Source organism: Hemiscyllium ocellatum, chromosome 32 (genome assembly GCF_020745735.1).
Source record: "Hemiscyllium ocellatum isolate sHemOce1 chromosome 32, sHemOce1.pat.X.cur, whole genome shotgun sequence".
Classification (NCBI taxonomy): Eukaryota; Metazoa; Chordata; class Chondrichthyes; order Orectolobiformes; family Hemiscylliidae; genus Hemiscyllium; species Hemiscyllium ocellatum.
This window is the reverse complement of record NC_083432.1, coordinates 51,361,480-51,382,142: the sequence shown is the minus strand read 5'-3', so window position 1 is coordinate 51,382,142 and position 20,663 is coordinate 51,361,480. Positions and strand designations below refer to the sequence as shown.

The following is a 20,663-nucleotide window of genomic DNA, read 5'->3' as shown; positions in this document are numbered from 1 at the left end:
GTGAGGAAGTGGTCAGGGTGGGGGTGAAGTTTGATGTTGGGGTCTTGGTCACATTGATGATTACCTGAGAAGCTCTGGCAGTTTTCACCACTGCATTCCCGGTCACTGTCGCCATCTTTCATCTCACTGATTGTGACTGGGGGCACATTGGGCTGGTTCCAGTTACCATGGTGATGTTTTCTGCGCCGCCCCGTGCTCCGTTTTGTCCGAGTTTTATTTTGAACAGTGGAGAGAGAGGCAGAAAACTCCTTGGCTCCATCCTGCATCCAACAATCAGCAACATCTCAGAATCACTCTTTGTCCAAACTCAACATTATAATCAGTAAGCTCAACAAGCCAAGTGAGAGAAGGGGCACAAGCATCAATCCTTGCCCTCCCCCTACCATCCCCTCTTCGCACACCCCCCCACCCCCTCCCCTCCTTCCTGCTCTCTCGAACGTCACCAGAAACGCCTTGGTGAAGGGACAGCCCCAGTCTCAGTGACCACGAAGCAATGGGCTCCATGAATGCTGTGGGAGGATGGGGACTGGTCTTATTGAGACATCCCTTTGCTCAAAGTAATTCCCAGCCTGAAAAATAGAAGTTTTTCTTCACCAGAAACATGAAGCAGTCCTTCCCACACGGTGTTGTTTCCACCCTTATCTCTTTATTTTTCCTTTTGTACATATTTGGTGTCGCATGAAAAGCTGCAAAAAAAAGATTTATATTGTAACAAATTACTGTACCTGATGGAACAGTGTGACAGGTAAACAGGGAGAGTGCATTCAGTCCACCACATTCAAAAATGAAATTATACTCATCACCTCAAATCCTGCAGTATAGTCAGTTAACAAAAATCATTAATCCATCATTTTAATAAACATTTGTTCCAGCACAAATTGCCACTGGAGCAAGTAAATTCTGAACTTTACCACAACTTAATTCCTGCAAAGTCTGGCTCTTGATTTTAAACCATGTCCCTAAACTTAACCTTTGCAACTGCCAGAAATGACTTCTCTCTACTGACCCTACCTGTTCACCTTAATATCTTCAAATATTTAATTAATCACCTTGCAAGTTCACTTTGTAATTTAACCCTTCAATGAATCATTCCAGTAAATTTACATTGCACTCCAAAACAAAACAAGGATCTATCTGTCCTAAAATGTGGCATTCAGAACCTCACAGAGTAACTCCAAGTGCTGTATAACTAAAGCTTTGCTAAAATAATTTAAACCTTCTTACATTTTAGCCTGCTAGATACAAAAAATATCAGTGTTATCGACCTTTCTCATTTCTTCTGCATCTGTCCATAGCATTTGTTTGATTCAATATTTCCAGAGGGAAACTCACCATCACCATCTCTGGGGAAATTAGGGCTGAGCAAGGAATACTGATCCAGCCAGAGATGGCCACATCTCACGAATGAATAAAAATCCACACAAAAACACACATACTCTGAGTGTGAGCAGGCAGTGACTGTGATGAACTCAGGGAAGGGCAGTAAATGCTGGTCTAACCAGAGATGCCCTCATCTCATGAACTAATAAGAAAAGTGACTTGTCATTTCTGTTTGGATCTTTACTGTATCCATCATTTGCAAAGTCCTCTGTTTTATGCCTAAACTGGATAACCTGTATTCAAACTTTCCTGCTTTAAATCCATTTGCAACTGTTTTGCCACCTGTTTCAATATTCTCCTGTCATTCTGTAATACATGCTTCTGTCTGCACTTCTTTGGATGTGACTAAACTTGCTATCATCTGCAAATTGTGATGCAAAATCACATCATCCAGGTTGTTTATACACTTGGTAAATAGTCAAGTTCCCAACAGAGATCAAAACAAAGATAGGTTACAGTACACTTCACACCCAATCTATACTTGTCAAGAGTGTGGTGCTGGAAAAACACAGCCAGTCAGGCTGCATCCGAGGAGCAGGAGAGTCGATGTTTTGAGCATAACCTCTTCATCATAAGCCCTTCCCTTGAAAGTGTGGACTCTTTTCAATTCTCCTGTTCCTCGGATGCTGCCTGACCGGCTGTGCTTTTCCAGGACCACACTCGCGACTCTGATCTCCAGAATCTGCAGTCCTCACTTTTTACCCATTCTATACTAGTATTCCCAACCAAGCTGTGCTTGCAAAATGCACAAAGTGTTCAACATGAGCTACGTTTCTCCAACTGGACAACATTTGATGGATAATTCCAACATGAGAAGAACCACACTGACAACCTGGCAGTTATCTGTCAACTATTTTCCATGGCAGCACCAAACTTGAGGGGCTGAATGGTCTACGCCTGCTCCAATTTCTTATGTTTTCTACTACGTTAAACTTTGTGACCACGTTATTTATGCTTTTCAGTTGGATCCTCATCTCAGCTCATTCAGGGGAACCCATCTCAATGACACAATTCTTGCTCTTCTATTGGCTCCAGAGTTCCATGAAATGGAATTCCTTTCCTCCCTAACCTGATTATCTGATTATATCGGATTCAGTAATTACCCAGACATTTCAATCCTTGTTTTCCTTTTCTTTAACCTTGTCCCTAGTCTCTGGAACTCTCCAAACTTGATTTCTTCTACTCTTCCCATCCCATCCCCCTCCAGTATCCTTCAAAATTAGTTCCATATGTCCCTGACAAATGATGTGGGACTCTTGCTGCTACTTAGAAACAATGCCACCTGCCGCCTTCTTTAAGTTACTGAATACCCTACAGCTACTGGATTCCACTTGCCCTCCTTCCCTGGCCTTTACACAGCCTCCTCCAACAGGCTTTCTCCACAACACAAACATTCTAAGAAAGTAATGCAGTCAGTTTTCACGAGTCCACACCTGGATACCTCTTACTCTAAACATTATCGGTTACACCAAGGCCATTTGCGTATTGGACATAACTGTAAAGTGTGACCAAGTTCCTCAGCAAAGAACCCAGTCTCTCCTATTCCTTCTTCATGTGTCATAGTGTTCCACAATTCACTCTATAGCTTCATATTTCTGTCAACATGTCCAGACTCACACTACACTTACACACTTTTTGGTTTGTTTCAAGACTTTTACTTCTTTTTCTACACACTAACATTCAGTAATCACAAAAACCTAAAACAAGTGTTGAATATTTATTTCTGAAGCTGATTCAAGTGTCAAGTATAAGAGACAGAAAACCACAGTTCTCCCTCTAATCTGCATCAAATCCCCACTCTCACCAAATCTGGCCTTTAAAAAACAAAAATGCAGAAATTTCTGGAAAAGCTCAGCAGGTCTGGCAGCATCTGTAGAGAGAAATCAAAGTTAACACTTCGGGCGCAGTGACCCTTCCTCACAACTTCTAACTTTTACACTTTTCTAACCTGAAAATATGTTGCTGGAAAAGTGCAGCAGGTCAGGCAGCATCCAAAGAGCAGGAGAATCAACGTTTCGGGCATGAGCCCTTCTTCAGCCTTTCCTGAAGAAGCGCTCATGCCCGAAACGTCGATTTTCCTGTTCCTTGGATGCTGCCTGACCTGCTGCACTTTTCCAGCAACACATTTTCAGCTCTGATCTCCAGCATCTGCAATCCTCACTTTCTCCTAGAAAACTTTTCTAACCACTTTATTGCCACTAAACCAATAAGGACACATTTACTCACTCACGGAGGAGCTTTACAGAGTAAAGGGGTCCCATTTGGCTGTGACTAGCCCACAGGGAATCTGTTAGGAGAAAGTGAGAACTGCAAATGCTGGAGATCAGAGTCAAGAGTGTGGTGCTGGAAAAGCTCAGCAGGTCAGGCAGCATCTGAGGAGTAGCAGAATCGATGTTTCAGGCATAAGCCCAAAATTCCTGATGAAGGGTTATACCCGAAACATCGATTCTCCTGCTCCTCGGATGCTGCCTGACCTGCTGTGCTTTTCCAGCAACACACTCTTGACACATGGAATCTGTGCCTTGGCCAGAGGTGTGATGGGTGAGAATCTTGAAGGTTGGGGAAAGGACGTGAAAGTAAACGTAAGACACCTTCTTCTTCAGTCCTTTCCTGATAGTGTGAGCTGTTATCAGTTTAATAGAATGTTTATTCCACCCCACCCATACTGCACGTAAGCACCAGTATTATTGCTACCACTTATTAAATTCCACATGGGAATTCTGTCCTAGGTGACTCTCACCTTGGAGAAGGAAGGTCAGCCCAGGCCTGACAAACAGACAAGTCTCTATTGCCCCAAAACAAGTGGTTGGTACTCACGGTGCAGGAAGCAGTCATACTTGAAGCATCGTCTGCAGAAAAGGGTGTGGAAGGAATGCAGGGACTGATTACGCTGCACTGATTTAGCATTAGGTCCATCAATGTTTGGAGTGCACTCTGCAGGGACTGCTGAGGGATCACAGAGTTTCGTCAGCTCCCAGTACCTGAGAAGCAGGAACATCATTGATCAGCTCAGTCTTTGCTGCAATCAGGGATGGGTTGTTTTTGGTTGCTGCTGGTGGTGGTGGTGACGGGATATGAGCCCAGAGGAAGAAAAAAACCAGGAAAACCCACAAATGATGTGTCCTCCTCGACCCCATCCCGTGTGCCTCTGGAGCTCCAGGACAATAGTACATTTGTCTCAAGAATTAGTGTTCACTGCTTTTCCTCTGTAATGGAAAGATGTGGCAATGGTTGGGGGCTGGCTGGGAGAGTCAGAAGGGTGAATGTGCACAGAAAGATGTGTCCAACTCACTTCTCTCTTAGCTCCTTCGATGAGCCCCGATCTGGAAACATCATGGCGATGGCTTTGAAGATCTTGTCTGGTGGAAGCCTTCTGTTAGACCTCCCCTCAGTCCCTGCAACATCCAGTGAGAGCAGGGTTAAAGGGACAGAGAGCCAACACACACTGCCAGGCCAGGCCAGGCCAGGCTGGAGATCTGAATACATGAATGTTAGTATTAACTAATCTGCATGTCAAAGACTGAATGCAATATACCATTCTCCCCTCCCCCACATTGACATGCTGTTGTGGGGTCCAGAATGGGGCTGGTGATTAATATATACATTTAATGGTTTGGACACCTTATTACAGGATTGAAGTCACACATTCATATTGCAATCAGAGATTCCAGTGTTTAAGGAGTGTGTGAGTGAAATGGGAATTGCAGACAAATGGCCTTCCCAATCTGTACAGAACCAAAGGAGGTTCAGTGGCCTCTCCAATTCTCTCAACCTCGCCTTTGACCTCCCTCCCTTCACTTTGGAAAAGCCAAACCACTGATTCCCTCCAAGCCCAATCTCTACAAACTCCTCCAACTGCCTTGGCTCTCTAGAACTTTCTCTCCTTTGTCCTAAAGGGGCTTTGACTTACAGAAACATAGGATTCCATCTGGAATAGGCCATTCCAAACCCCTGTCCATTCAGTAAGATCCTGGCTGACGTGCACTTTCCTGTCTGGAACAATCACCTACCTCTCTCCATCAATTAGAAATCAGTCACCCAGCCTCCACTGCCTTCTGGACAGAATAACGACTGTCAGGGAGAAAGTGACTTTTGGTGTCTCAGCTGCAGTCTGAATTGTCCCAGGATGGCGTAGATGGGCACTGCCCTTGGCACTGTGATTTAGGGAGGGTGCTGTGTTGAGACCAGAGGCAACCAGGAGGAGCTCAAAGCCACAGAGAACCGCAGCAAGGTTCAGCCTGCCGACTGGAGAGACAGAAAGGAGGAGGAGGACTGGGGGATGAAGATTCACACAGGGGAGTTATCTCTGGGCTTGGGACCCTGCAAACCAGCTGTATTGTCACTGTTGTAATGGAGAAATACAGCAGCTAATTTAAGCAGAGGAAGATCCCACAAACAGCAATTCGTTACAAGTAGCTGTAAAAAGCTGAGACACAGTGACCTCTCTCTCCAAGACTGTTCAATGAAATCCCTGAAAGACTTGAACCCAATTCTTGTCTTAGCTCCTTTCAATCAGCTCTGCAAGAATTTCATTTTTAAAAAAAGTTCATTCATTGGCTTAAAAAACCAGAACGCTCTCCGTAATGGCACTGGGAGATACCAACACCCCAAGGACTGTAGTGGTGACAGCAGGTGGCATTACCAAGAGCAGTTGGGGATGAGCAATAAACATTGACCGAGGCAGTGACACTGAGTCATGGCAGTGAATAAGATAAACTCCCATTAGGATGGGTCTGTTAAAACTCACCATCCTCAGCATTTTGATCGCTGCACTGCAACTCATCCTGTCCTCGTTTCATATTCTGTCGGCTGTTGGTGCGAGAGGGAGTTGTTGGTTTAACTTCATCATCTGACTCCCGAATGAGACCACGAACGAGTGCAGTAAAGATCTCATCACTGATAAAATCACACTCTGCAAAACATAGAGCTGTTAATCTCAAGTATTCTGTGAACATAAACACCATCTCAAAACTCAATCTCAGCAGCTGCCATCGAATATCACATCTGGTAACAGACTACTTTATAACATGGTTTCAGAGATTCCTCAGTGTTATTCCAATTGGAACAGCACTCATTCATCGGCTGAGAGGTGGTAGTGGGGGCTCTGTGGTAACCAGCTGGCCCTTTCCTTGTTTTGTGGAGTCCATAGTCAATGTTGAGGACTCCCAAGGCAAATCCTCCTGACTGTATATTACTGTGCTGCCATCTCTGCTGGGTCTGTCCAGTTGAGGGGAAAGGATATATCCGGGAATGGTGATGGGGATGTCAGGGATATTGTCCATACAGTATGATTCCGTGAGTATAAGATCTCTCCTGAATTTGACTGTAGTCCCCAGATGTTAGCAAGGAGGGCCTTGCAGGATGACCAGGTTGAATTAGCAGTTGTCATTCCCACTTGCCACATCACTGCCAGGTCACTCTTGTTTTTAAACTTTCTACTGATTTGATACAAATGAATGGCTTGCTCTGCTATTTCAGAATCAGCCAGTTTGGAGTCACGTGTAGGCCAGATCAGGTAAGGATGGCAGATTTTCTTTCCTAAAGGGCATGAGTGAACCATTTTTTAAAACAACAGGGAAGGGGTAATACACCTTGAGGGTATCAGCCCTCCCCTGGGTGTAATATAACCCACTGCTCAGGTCACTTTGAATTATCCAAGTAGCGAGTGAAGAAAGTGCTCTCTCATCCGACCAGATGAAAAGCAAGCCACAGAAATCAAAAGAGAACTGAGCAACCCAGGATCACAAAAACTTGAACAGTAAAGGGGAGGCCATTCAGGAAAATGAAGAGGTTTGGCTCTTAAAACAGTCGGTTATTTCAGCATCCCACTGGGTACATGCAGGGAGATGGCACTGATTGGATTGTTATCCTAGCAGTTGGATTGTGACCATGACTGATGCAGGGTGGGGAGATACCCACCCAGAGGTTTTCACCACCAACTCTATCCCCAAAGATCAGGTTTGGATTTGTCTTTCAGCAGTCTTTCCACATTGGTATTGAGGAGACACAGTCATAATTGAACTGATATGTCAGACTGAGATGAGAAAAACATATCTTCAGGCAGAGCCTTGCAAGTTCAACACAGAGCTATGATTTCCATCTTGGAATATATTCCAGGCTCAGATTGATTAGACATTTGGAGCCTAAGAGAATTTAGAGGTCAGGAGAAATGGCTAATTGAAGGAGACAATGAGCCAAGCTGGAACTGAATAGCAGACCTAGAGAATCTGAATATTCTGGGCTCTGTCTCATCACTGACTGAATCACAATGTGTAATATTCCCGTGCCTTCATCAATGGTAACATCAGCAGCTACCCCAACCTCCCAACTCCCCCCAAACTGGGAAACATTTCCCCACTTCAGTTGTTCACGACATTGAATCTCCTGCCCCAACTCTTGATACTTGCTCATAACTGATCAGCGGTTACTTCAAGCAGGAACAAGATGGAAACTGCAGGAATTCACAGGAATTGTAAAGAGATCAGGAGAGGATGGATGGTCTTGTTGAGTCATCTGTCTCTGAAGAAAAGAATGTCAATGGTTGTTCAAAAGGTTTGATGTAAAATGGTGAAGGATTTTGACAAATTGGATACCGAAAGATGTGGGGAAGAGCAGAATTAAAGGCTGTCAATACTAAATAGTTACCAAGAAATGCAACTGGGAATTCAAGAGTAACTTCCTCATCCAGAGGGTGGTGAGAATGTGGGACTCACTCACATAGGGACCAGCTGCATTGAATGTAATGGTTTTCAGGGATAATTAGACAAGTTCATGTGAGAGAAAGAAAGTGAGGGTTAGAATGATTGATTGAGATAATGAAAGCCAGGAGTGCGCTCATGAGGAAGTTAAGTCCCAGCAGGGATGGATGAAGGGTCACCGGACTCAAAATGTTAACTGTGTTTTTCATTCTGCAAATGTTGTCAGACCCGATGAGTTTGTCAAGAACTTTGTTTTTGACCCAGCATGAACTTATTGGGCCAGATAGCCTGATTCTACGCTGTACATTTCATTGAATTGTATTTTTTTGGTCTATACTGTAAAGTTGTGACAGGAATGAGATGTAGCAACTTACCTCTGTCTCCATGCACCTTCCCATCGTAATTATTGATCAGTTCCTCAATAAAAACGCCATCCTGCTCAAGGACCTCATCTCCCATATATGGGATATTGTGCAAGACAGTCTCATCCTCTACCTGCATTATAACAAGCAGCATTACTGAGGAACGTCACATACTGTAATGTTATATATTTATTTGAAATAAACCATAATAATTGCTACAAATGTGATCCCACCTACACCCAAATACAAATGCAATAGAGCCACTTCCTCATATCACACAACAGCACCCTGACCAACGTACCATGAAATTCTGCTGGAGAGGAGACCAGGAATACATCACTGGACTCATGGCCACCGGACTCAGCATCTTCTGCATGACTGCCTGACTCTTGAAGCTTAGGAATAAACTCTCGACTGTACACTGCAATGAAGGAAAGAAGCAGTGAGGAGAATGCAGGTGAGCTCAGGGAGATATGGCTTCTCGATCAGGCATTGCTCTGTTATAGCTGAATGTACAGAGATGTTCCTGTGTGGAGCAGGGAACCTGCTGATGCCTGGGGCCCAAGGAGGAGGTGTCAGTGACATTGCGCAAGCTGCCTGGCTCTGGATTAATTGATTGAGTTTGATCTTGTCACTTGGTCTTTCCACATGACGTTGATGTGACAGAGGGTAATAGTGCCAGTGACCATGAGCAAGTGGTTTCAGCTGTCAGAGGCATAGGCTGGTGCCACATTGTGTGCACTGGTAAGGTGGGATGCCAGGTTTCCAAATGACAGAGCCGCTGACAGGAAAAGGGAATGGAAATTGCAACTGTGTATTTGACTATTTCTCAATTCCATCTGTTCACTTTTTCTAAGAAATGCAACTGAGAATTCAGGAGTAACTTCCTCACCCAGCAAGAGGTCAGAATGTTTTCTCACTCCCACAGGGAGCAACTGCAGTGAATGTGATGGCTTGAATGGAAAGCGAGACAATTTCATGTGGGAGAAAGAAATGGAGGGTTAGAACGATCGATTGAGATGAGAAAAAACGGGGGGAGACTCAAGTGGAGGGTAAACCCCAGGACAAAGTGTGAAATAACTCCACAGAGGCCAGTCTTTCATCACTAGGTCACTCTTTATTTATACTTGGAAGGTCCTTGACACTGATCCAGCTCCCTCAGAGCCAGCTCGCAGAGTGAACAGCACCCTGATACTCCTGTTTATATCTGTCAGCCAGGGCTCCCTGACTGAACCAGATTAACAGCACCAATCAGGGAATTCATTTTCTATGGCATCCACCTGATGACCTCAGTACAGAGTTGGCACCAATTCCCCTCCCAATAAGAAGCCTCCCATGTGTCAGGGGGTGGGGGAAGGTGAGAGGGGGCCACAGTGTGGGCTCTGAGAGGTGGGGGAAGGGAATTGATGTTATGAGGGAGGTCAGCTGTCTGCTTCCTCGGTGCACAGGTGCAGACACAAAGCTGAAAGTTAGAGCCCCTGGAGTCTCCATTCCTTAAATGGATGTAGATAGCAAACCCACTGAGATTGAAATCACAGCCACAATAAGTATCGATGTAGTCACTGTGCAATTTGTGAATACAAAGCCCTCAGTGAGGTGCCAGCTGCAATATGTAGCAGTCCATCACTGACTGCCTTCCCCCTCCATCCCACATACAACATCCCTCCCCCAGCTCCTGCAAACACACTACCCTGTGGCACAGTTGGCACAGAATACTGAGTCAGCTGGATTTCACGCGATAATCTACCTTCCATTTGCCACAGCTCGTAGTTCGCATGGTGCTGACAGCTATTGGCTGAATTCTCAGCTTCTTCCAGTCTTCATTGAGAATTTCAGTTCGGCTCCTGATCTTGTTGCGGTTACAGACAAACATTTCCTTCACATAGAAAGGGAACAAGAGTTGGTTAGAGGGGGATGCAGAAATGTTTAGTGTCTCACCTTGGGCTCACCATCTAACTAGACTCCATGCCCTTGGCAGCTTGACAATTTCTTTGAGAAATGAGTTTCTGCATGTGTGTGTGGTGGGTGACTCCCTTCCTCACCCATAGCCACTCCCTGGAAATGGAAAGTGTGCAGAGCCTGTGCACAAAGTGAGGCAGCACCACAACCTGAAGCAGTTGTGAATATGACACACCCACCATTACCTTCACTTCATCTGCCCTCCGGAAGCGTTTGAGTTGTCGCAGGCGCATGTATTCAGACTTGACTCGTTTCCGCCAGTCCATCGACAGATTGGCCAACGGTTTATTCTGAGAGGGTTCAGATTCCATCCTCAGCCTGGAAACCAGATCATAGCAATCAGCATCGTGCCAGGACAGGGGGCAGAGTGGGCAATGCTCCCCCTGCCACTGGGAGAGGGTAACCTACATCCAACCCCTCCCCCGAATGCTGGACTCAAAGAGTGAGACCTATTCCAAACCAAAAAGAAGATATTCTTGTGGGGCCAGTCATCAGGGCTCAGAGACAAGTTGAATATTTTGCAGATAAGTCTGTAATTTATTCTATTCACACATCACTGCAGACCTGAGTCCATCAGATTATTTCTGCCTTTGCTGTTTCTTTTAAACTATTTTTCACTCTATTCCTTCTAAATCTAGATCTTCTCCTTTTATTCTTCCTTTCTTAAATACTACACTCTGCCAAGTCTCTCCTCAACCTTCCAGTGCTTTGATCTTGCTGTTATCATTTCTGACTTGACTGTTCAAAATGCAGACAGCTCCACTCTGGCTTTATCAAGACAGAAGTCCCAAGTGACTGATCTCACTCCCAGAACCACTTTCCTGTCCAATGCACCCAATGGAGACTCATCTTACCCATCAACTCACCATTTCCCGGCCCCACTCCACAATGTCCATTAGCAATAAGACCTTTAGCAACATAGGAACAGGAGTCAGCCATTCCGCCTGTTTCATCATTCAATACAATATCACGAGGATGTTGCCTGGTATGGAAGGTGCTAGCTATGAAGAGAGGTTGAATAGGTTAGGTTTGTTTTCATTAGAAAAAAGGAGATTGAGGAGGGACCTGATTGAGGTCTACAAAATCATGACAGGGTGGATGGAGACAAGCTTTTTCCCAGGGTGAAGGATTTAATAATGAGAGGTCACGCTTTCAAGATGAGAGGTGGAAAGTTTAAGGGGGATACACGCGATAAGTACTTTACACAGAGGGTGGGGGGTGTCTGGAACGCATTGCCAGCAGAGATGGTAGAGGCAGGCACGGTGGATTCATTTAAGATGCATCTAGACAGACGCATGAGTAGATGGGGAGCAGAGGAATACAGATGCTTAGGAATTGGGCGACAGGTTGAGACAGTACATTTGGATCAGCTCAGACTTAGAGGGCCAAAGGGCCTGCTCTTGGGCTGTAGCTTTTCTTTGTTGTTTGTTTGTTCTATGGTTCATCTGGTGTAACCTCAAATCCACTTTCTTCTTTCCAAAAGTCTAACAAACTCAACTTTGAATTTGTGTGAAGGTCTACTTGTAATAGCTCCGACGAGAGGATTCCACACTAGAATGACACTTGCCATCTATAAACATTCTATGGATGATTGCACATAATATCACAAAAAAAATAGAAACTCAGGCAAGTGTTGGTGACACTTTCCCTTTAAATAAAGCCTCATGCCTTTTATGACTGCTCAAACATGGCTGTCATGGTAATGATGTGGAACATACCCGTCCCAACTCTTTAATCCACTGGGACTTGCTGCTCTCTGAGAATCTTACCCTGTTCCACCCTCTCACCTCTTTCAAAATCATGATTTTACCACCATCCTAAATTTAAGCCAAATGTTCTCAGAGATTTATTCATTGCTTTCCTCTTTCAGTCTCTGCACCAAACCTCTCCTCCTCACTGGTTTTAACACCATCCCTACCAGTCTACTCCTGAACACCTTACTGAAACCATATAGAACAAAGACAAATACAGCACAGAACAGGCCCTTCGGCCCTCGATGTTGCGCCAGCCTGTGAACTATTCTCAGCTCGTCCCCCTACACTATCCCAAAATCATCCATGTGCTTATCTAAGGATTGTTTAAATCTCCCTAATGTGGCTGTGTTGACTATATTGGTAGGTAGGCCATTCCACGCCCTTACCACTCTCTGTGTAAAGAACTTGCCTCTGACATCTGTCTTAAATCTATCACCCCTCAATTTGCAGTTATGCCCCCTCGTACAAGCTGATATCATCATCCTAAGAAAAAGACTGTCACTGTCTACACTATCTAATCCTCTGATCATCTTGTATGTCTCTATCAAATCCCCTCTTAGCCTTCTTCTTTCCAATGAGAGAAGACTCCCCTCAGCCTTTACTCATAAGGCCTTCCCTCCAGACCAGGCAACATCCTGATAAACCTCCTCTGCACCTTTTCCAATGCTTCCACATCCTTCCCGAAATATGGGGACCAGAACTGGACACAATATTCCAAGTGTGGCCACTCCAGCGTTTTGTATAGTTGCAGCATGATATTGCAGCTCTGGAACTCAATCCCTCTACCAATGAAACTAACACACCATATGCCTTCTTAACAGCAATATCCACCCGGGTGACAACTTTCAGGGATCTATGTACATGGACTCCAAGATCCCTCTGCACATCCACAGTACCAAGAATCTTTCCATTGACTCGGTACTCTGACTTCCTATTATTCTTCCCAAAGTGCATCACCTCACATTTAGCTGCATTGAACTCCATTCGCCACCTCTCAGCCCAATTCTGTGGTTTATCCAAGTTCCCCTGCAACCTGTAATATTCTTCCATTCTGTCCACTACTCCATCGACTTTAGTGTCATCTGCAAACTTACTAATCCATCCACACTATGCCTGCATCCAAGTCATTTATAAACAGCAGTGGTCCCAAAACAGATCCTTGTGGCACACCAGACTCCAGGCTGAATATTTTCCATCAACTGCCACTTGCTGCCTTCTTTCAGAAAGCCAGTTTCTTATCCAAGCTGTTAAATCACCCTCAATTCCATGCCTCTGCATTTTCTCCAACAGCCTACCATGTGGAACCTTATCAAAGGCTTTACTGAAGTCCATGTATACCACGTCAATTGCCTTACCCTCATCTACTTGCTTGGTCACCTTCTCAAAAAACTCAATGAGGTTTGTGAGACACGACCTGCCCTTGACGAAATCAAATTGTTGTTTACTAGATGATTATCAATCTTATCTCTTATAATCCTTTCCAAAAACTTTCCTACAACAGAAATAAGGCTCACTGGTCTATAATTACCTGGGTCGTCTCTACTGCTCTTCTTGAACAAGGGCATAGCATGTGCAATCCTCCAGTCCTCTGGTACCAAACCTGTAGACAGTGACAACTCAAATATCAAAGGCGAAGGCTCTGTTATCTCTTCCCTAACTTCCCAGAGACTCCTCGGATAAATCCTATCCGGTCCAAGGGACTTGACTTCTTTCACTCCTTTGAGGATTGATAACACCTGTTCGTAACTAACCTCGATCCTTTATAGTCGAATATCTCATTCCTCATTCTTCTCCTCTACAATATTCTCCTTTTCCTGAGTGAAAACCAATGAGAAATGTTCGTTTAACACCTCTCCAATCTCCACATGGTCCACACTCAACGTCCCACTTCTGTCTTTGCTCTCTATGTGCATGGCCATTCATGGAGGCTTTCAGACCTATCACATCAACTCCACACACACACACACCCCATCCCCAGCTCATCTCTGATCACTTCTTTGCCACCCACACTCCCTCACCACCCACACGCCCTGTCCCTCACCACCCACACGCCCTGTCCCTCACCACCCAGACCCCATTGCTCATCACCCACACTCCCTTTTGCAGACCTCAGCCCAATCTCCTCCTGTATCTGCCTCTGGGAAAAAAAGACCCAATTAATTAAAATTAAATAAAGAATAGCAGATGCTGGAAGTTTGAAACACCAACAGAAATCGCTGGAGAAACTCAGCAGGTCCGACATCACCCATGGAGAGAAAGCAGAGTTAACATTTCGGGTCCAGTGACTCTTCAGCCTGATTCACATTTGCTTCAAATGCACTTTCAAAATTCCAGCTGTCTCTAGCCCCTAGCTCTCTGTGTGTTACATTTACACAGTCACTGATTTGATTATATGCACCATGATATTCAGCTTTGACAAACTAGACCCCAATGAAACCATCGTCCTGCCCGCTCTGTCTGCCCCTCAATATAAGTTATTTCTGCTTTGGTCAGTTCAATGGACACAGATCTAAAAGGACGCAATGATAACCCAGTTTAGTCATTCCCCTGATCTGGCTGAAACACTACTGGGTTTTGCTCACATGACTAATATTGCTAATTAGGCGAAAGTGGGTACTGTAGACGCTAGAGATTAAAATCAAGATTAGAGTGGTGCTGGAAAAGCACAGCAGGTCAGGCAGCATCTGAGGAGCAGGAAAATTGACGTTTTGGGCAAAAGCCCTTCATCAGATTCCTGATGTGTTTTTCCAGCACTACTCTAATCTTAACATTGCTGACTATTCCAGAATGATCTCAAATGAAAGATAATCCTGGGGTTCTTTTCTTTCCTGCATAGTGTCTTTTTAAACCCCTCTCCCCTTACCTTCAGCAATAAACATGAGGAACTTCAGGCTCTTTGATAAGAATGAGTCCAACCAATCATCTTCCTCTGCCACAACCCTCTCTGTCCCAAACACAAATATCTTCTAAAGTTATCCCCTGGCCCTCCCCTGAACTCACATCTTTTGTTAGTTTTGAATCACTCTTCCCTCACACTGTCTCAGAGCTCAGCTTGTCCAGAAGATCTGCCTCTAGTTTCCTTCACCCTATTCACTCTGACTCCTGGTCTCCATATTATCAAATAGTTCTCTCTTCGGGTATTCTGTCTTTTTCTCTCCTTTAAATCTGCTATTGTCAACTCTCTCTGCAAAACACCAACACCCCCACCCCATCATGTCCTGTTCTTCCGTAAATCCACCCCCAGCTTTCCTGCAACTGTTTGATCCATTGAATATGGGTTTCTGCCTCTTCCCCAGACTGAAGTCTCTCTCACCACTGCCACATGGGGACAGCTTGTGTGACTGACTGTGGTTGATTCTCCCTCATCCATCCAGTCAGCCACACCTTCCTGCTGCAACCTGTCTTTGCTGTTACCCAGCCCTATGAGAACCAATGCTGGAAGCTTCTTTCACTCTCTCTAGGCCTCTGACTTTTCTCACTGAGACTCTCCTTAAAAGTTCTCTCTCTTTGCCAATCTTTTGGTCATCCTACATCTCTTTATTGATCCAGGATAAATTTTATAAATCTCCCGTGAAGCTTCCTGAGATGTTTTAATCCATTAAATGTGCCATTTAAATATAATTTATCCTATTGGTCTTCACTAGAGAGGGTGCAGCTAATGGAGAAGGCCAGGAGGAGGCAGGGCCTGGACAAATAGGATTGGCAGGTCTGACAGTCAGAAAAGCACGGTGTTTGGATCTCAGGTTTTTGAGGGAAGTTAGGCTTTAGTTCTAATCTCTCCATCCTTCTTGGATATAGATTGGTGTCAAAGGTCTAGAGAGCTGCAAACATTCTACTCTTGTTCAAAAAATGTGGAAAGTGATAAATATGATCATTCTTGACCAGACAGTTCAATAAAGGGGAATATTTTAAGAGCAATATTCTGTGACAAAATTTAACCCTGATAAATGTGAAGCAAAGCACTTTGGAAGAAGTAAGAAAACAAAGAGATATTCAATGAATGACAGTACAATAAAAAGCTCAGAGGGAACTTGTGGGTGCTTAGCCATAGATCCCTCAAGGTGGCAGGGCAGGTTAAGAGGGTAGTTAACAGACTTGTGGGACATATCAGTCATAGCAAAGATTGTAAGAAAAGGGAGGTCATACTGGAGCCATACTGTGTAGTCCTGGTCACTGCATCACAGGAAGGCTGTGATTGCACTGGAGGGTTACAGAGGAGATTTACCAGGTTGTTACTTGGGATGGAGCAGATTAAGTATAAATAGAGGCTGGAGAATCTCTGGGTTTTTTAAGAGCAGAGAAGGTTGAATAGAGGTGTAAAGGATTATGAGGGCAAGGACAGGGTGGACAGAAAGCAGCTGTTCCCTTTAGTTGAAGGGTCAATAACAAGGGGCATAATTTTAAGGTGAAAAGCAGGAGGTTTCAAGGGGATTTAAGGAAACTTTTTCACCTGAAATGGTGGAGTCTGTAATGCACTGCCTGGGCGGGGAGTTCATGTGGGAAACATGAAATGTCATAACATTCAAGGCTGTGGGCCAGGTGTTGGAAAATGGGCCCAGGGATTCTATAATTCCATAGTGTAAATTTAGTGCCATCTCTATTAGCATAGAATCGATGGGCAGAAGGCCTGCTTCTGTATTTTATTCATTAACATTTGGTAAAGTATAATAAAGGTAAAGAATTTGTTTCATGCAAATTATGTTTAACAAATTGATTAGCCCTCAGTTAGTGTAATGCAGTTGATGTTTATCTGGACTTTCTGAAGGTGATCAGTTTGAGCAATGGGGCTGAAGGGCCATTGTTCCAGAGGAGGGTGAGGGTGAGGGTGAGGGAGTGGGTGTGGGTGAGGGAGTGGGTGAGGGTGAGGGAGTGGGTGAGGGTGTGGGAGTGGGTGAGGGAGTGGGTGAGGGTGTGGGTGACGGTGAGGGAGTGGGTGAGGGTGAGGGAGTGGGTGAGGGTGAGGGTGTGGGTGAGGGTGAGGGAGTGGGTGTGGGTGACGGTGAGGGAGTGGGTGAGGGTGAGGGAGTGGGTGAGGGTGAGGGAGTGGGTGAGGGTGTGGGTGACGGTGAGGGAGTGGGTGAGGGTGAGGGAGTGGGTGAGGGTGACGGTGAGGGAGTGGGTGAGGGTGAGGGTGTGGGTGAGGGTGAGGGTGAGGGAGTGGGTGAGGGTGTGGGTGACGGTGAGGGAGTGGGTGAGGGTGAGGGAGTGGGTGAGGGTGTGGGTGAGGGTGAGGGTGTGGGTGAGGGTGACGGTGGGGGAGTGGGTGGGCTGTTTGCGGGAAGAGAGTGAGGGTGGGGGTGTGCTGTTTCCTGGAGGGGGGTGAGGGTGAGGGAGAGGGAGCGAGGAGGAGGGTGAGGAGGAGGGAGGGGGGAGAGGGAGACACCCCCTTAGTAAATGTACTAAATAACGGGGCTGGGGGGCACGGGGGCCGGGAGCCGGGGCCCGGGGACCGGCCTCCCTCGGGGAGAGCTCACGCCGGGAGCCGGTTCCACAGCAGCGGCCGCGGGGAGACCGTGCACCCGGAGCCGGAGCCGGAGCCGCTTTACAGGCAGATCCCGGAGGGACAGCAACCGGGCCAGGGGCTGCGCCGCTCGGCCCCTCTCCCTCTACACGCCCCCAGGGTCTCCGCCGCTCGGCCCCTCTCCCTCTACACGCCCCCAGGGTCTCCGCCGCTCGGCCCCTCTCCCTCTACACGCCCCCAGGGGCTCCGCCGCTCGGCCCCTTTCCCTCTACACGTCCCCCCCCCGTGTCCTACCGTCACAGAGACTGAGTCCGGAATCTCCGCCGCTCGGGGCCCGGAGCGTCTCACGGCAGCAAGTGACGCAGGAACACCCCCACCCCCAGAGTACCACCCCCACCCCCACAGGAACACCCCCACCCCCAGAGTACCACCCCCACCCCCCACAGGAACACCCCCAGAGCACCACCCCCACCCCCACAGGAACACCCCCAGAGCACCACCCCCACCCCCACAGGAACACTCCCAGAGCACCACCCCCACCCCCACAGGAACACCCCCAGAGCACCACCCCCACCCCCACAGGAACACCCCCACCCCCAGAGCACCACCCCCACCCCCACAGGAACACCCCCAGAGCACCACCCCCACCCCCAGAGCACCATCCCCACCTCCACCCCCACCCCCACAGGAACACCCCCACACCCAGAGCACCACCCCCTCCCCATAGCACCAACCCCACAGGAACACCCCGCCCTGACAACACCACCCCCACCCACACAACACAGAAACAGCCGACCCCTACCCCACAGCACCACCCCTACCCCACAGCACCATCCCTACAGAAACAGCCCCACCCCCACAACCCCGCCCCCACAGCACCACCCCTACAGTAACAACTCCACCCCACAGCACTACCCTGCCCTGACTCCCACTACCTTACCCCCACAGCACTACCCCGCCCCCATTTCCACTGCCTCACCCCCACAGCACCAGCCCCACCCACACAGGACCACCCACAGCAACACTCCCATCTCCACAACACCACCCACACCCACACACAGCAGCACTTCCACCCCCACAGCACTATCTCCACACAACCCCACCCCTCAAAGCACCACCAATATCCCCACAGAAGCCCCCACAGCACTACCCCGCAACACTGCACAGTGCCAGTGCCAGAACCTACCCACAGCACCACCCACACCATACTCAGTACCACCACCAACCCCACCCCCAGAGTGCCATCCACAGCACCAACTCCAATCCCCAATTCCCATAGCATTCTAAATCTTGCCTAAACAGTCATAATTTACCTTTCCCCCGACTATAACTCTTGCCCTGCAGTATATACCTGTCTCTTTCCATCATCAAAATAAACGTAACCAAATTGTGGTCACTCTTCCCATATCTAACACCTGGCCTGAGGGATGGGAACTTGAATTGTAGCTCCAGTGTGCAGGAGGTTGAGAGTGAAGTCATGAATAAGGTTTCAAGGCTGCAGGAGCGTACCAATAGGTAGGAAGGTGATTTGAAGTGTGTCTACTTCAATGCCAGGAGCATCTGGAAAAAGGTGGGTGAACTCAGAATGGATTGGTACCTGGGACTTCGATGATTTGGCCATTTCAGAACCATGGATAAAGAAGGGACAGGAATGGTTGTTGCAGGTTCCGGGATTTAGATGTTTCAGCAAGATCAGGGAAGGCATTAGAAGAGGGGGAGATATGGTATTGTTAGTCAAAGACAGTGTTATGGAGACAGAAAGGACATTTGATGAGGACTCGTCTACTGAGGTGGTATGGGCTGAGGTTAGAAACAGGAAAGGAGAGGTCACCCCGCTGGGAGTTTTCTATAGGCCTCCAAATTGTTCCAGAGATGTAGAGGAAAGGATTGCAAGGGTAATTTTGGTCTGGAGCAAATGTAACAGGGTAGTTGTTATGGGGAACTCTAACTTTCCAAATATTGACTGGAAACACTATAAGTTCGAGTACTTTAGATGGGTCAGTTTTTGTCCAATGTGTGCAGGAGGGTTTCTTGACACAGTATGTAGACAGGCCAACAAGAGACGAGGCCATATTGGATTTGGTACTGGATAATGAACCAGGCCAGGGGTTAGATTTGGATGTAGATAAGCACTTTGATGATAGTGACCACAATTTGGTTATGTTTACTTTAGCAATGGAAAGGGATAGGCATAGACCACAGGGCAAGAGTAATAGCTAGGGGAAAGGCAATTATGATGCATAGGATGGGGAAGGAAACTGCAGGGGGATGGACACAGTTGAAATGGGCAGCTCAGTGGTTAGCACTGCTGCCTCACAGCATCAGGGACCTGGATCCAATTCCCGCCTCGGGCAACTGTCAGTGTGGAGTTTGCACATCCTCCCCCTGTCTGTGTGGGTTTCCTCCGGGTGCTTCAGTTTCCTCCCACAGTCCAAAGATGTGCAGGTTAGATGAATTGGCCATGCTAGAATTGCCTGTAGAATTAGGTGCATTAGTCAGGGGTAAATGTACGGGAATGGGTCCGGATGGGTTGCTCTTCGGGAGGTTGTTGGGCCGAGGGGCCTGTTTCCATGCTGTAGGGAATCTAACCTCAAATTGGAGCTTGCTGAAAATGTGTTGCTGGTTAAAGTGCAGCAGGTTAGGCAGCATCCAAGGAACAGGAAATTCAATGTTTCGGGCATAAGCCCTTCATCAGGAATGAGGAGAGTGTGCCAAGCAGGCTAAGATAAAAGGTAGGGAGGAGGGACTTGGGGGAGGGGCGATGGAGATGTGATAGGTGGAAGGAGGTCGAGGTGAGGGTGATAGGCCGGAGTGGGGTGGGGGCGGAGAGGTCAGGAAGAAGATTGCAGGTTAGGAGGGCGGTGCTGAGTTGAGGGAACCAACTGAGACAAGGTGGGGGGAGGGGAAATGAGGAAACTGAAGAAATCTGAGTTCATTCCTTGTGGTTGGAGGGTTCCCAGGCGGAAGATGAGGCCCTCCTCCTCCAGCCGTCGTGTTGTTATGTTCTGCCGGTGGAGGAGTCCAAGGACCTGCATGTCCTCGGTGGAGT

The 20,663-nt window shown here is 47.0% G+C and overlaps 1 protein-coding gene across 7 annotated transcripts in view; it reads right to left on the bottom strand.

The window, feature by feature from the left end:
• ezh1 (enhancer of zeste 1 polycomb repressive complex 2 subunit) overlaps positions 1-20,663 on the bottom strand; it is a 57,048-nt gene that overhangs the window by 18,378 nt on the left and 18,007 nt on the right. For 2 of the 7 annotated variants that reach the window (XM_060849005.1, XM_060849011.1), the window contains exons 1-11: positions 17,909-17,961; positions 11,266-11,400; positions 10,585-10,717; positions 10,188-10,316; positions 8,742-8,861; positions 8,453-8,573; positions 6,128-6,292; positions 4,673-4,775; positions 4,198-4,361; positions 595-686; positions 65-260 (exon numbers count right to left, since the gene is read on the bottom strand). In XM_060849005.1, coding sequence (XP_060704988.1) covers positions 65-260; positions 595-686; positions 4,198-4,361; positions 4,673-4,775; positions 6,128-6,292; positions 8,453-8,573; positions 8,742-8,861; positions 10,188-10,316; positions 10,585-10,710 — 1,216 coding nt within the window. In that variant the 5' untranslated portion in view covers positions 10,711-10,717; positions 11,266-11,400; positions 17,909-17,961. Of the gene's footprint in view, positions 1-64; positions 261-594; positions 687-4,197; positions 4,362-4,672; positions 4,776-6,127; positions 6,293-8,452; positions 8,574-8,741; positions 8,862-10,187; positions 10,317-10,584; positions 10,718-11,265; positions 11,401-13,681; positions 13,754-13,904; positions 13,922-17,908; positions 17,972-20,663 lie in introns of those variants that run through there. The other 5 variants (XM_060849006.1, XM_060849008.1, XM_060849007.1 and 2 more) reach the window with 5 other exon arrangements.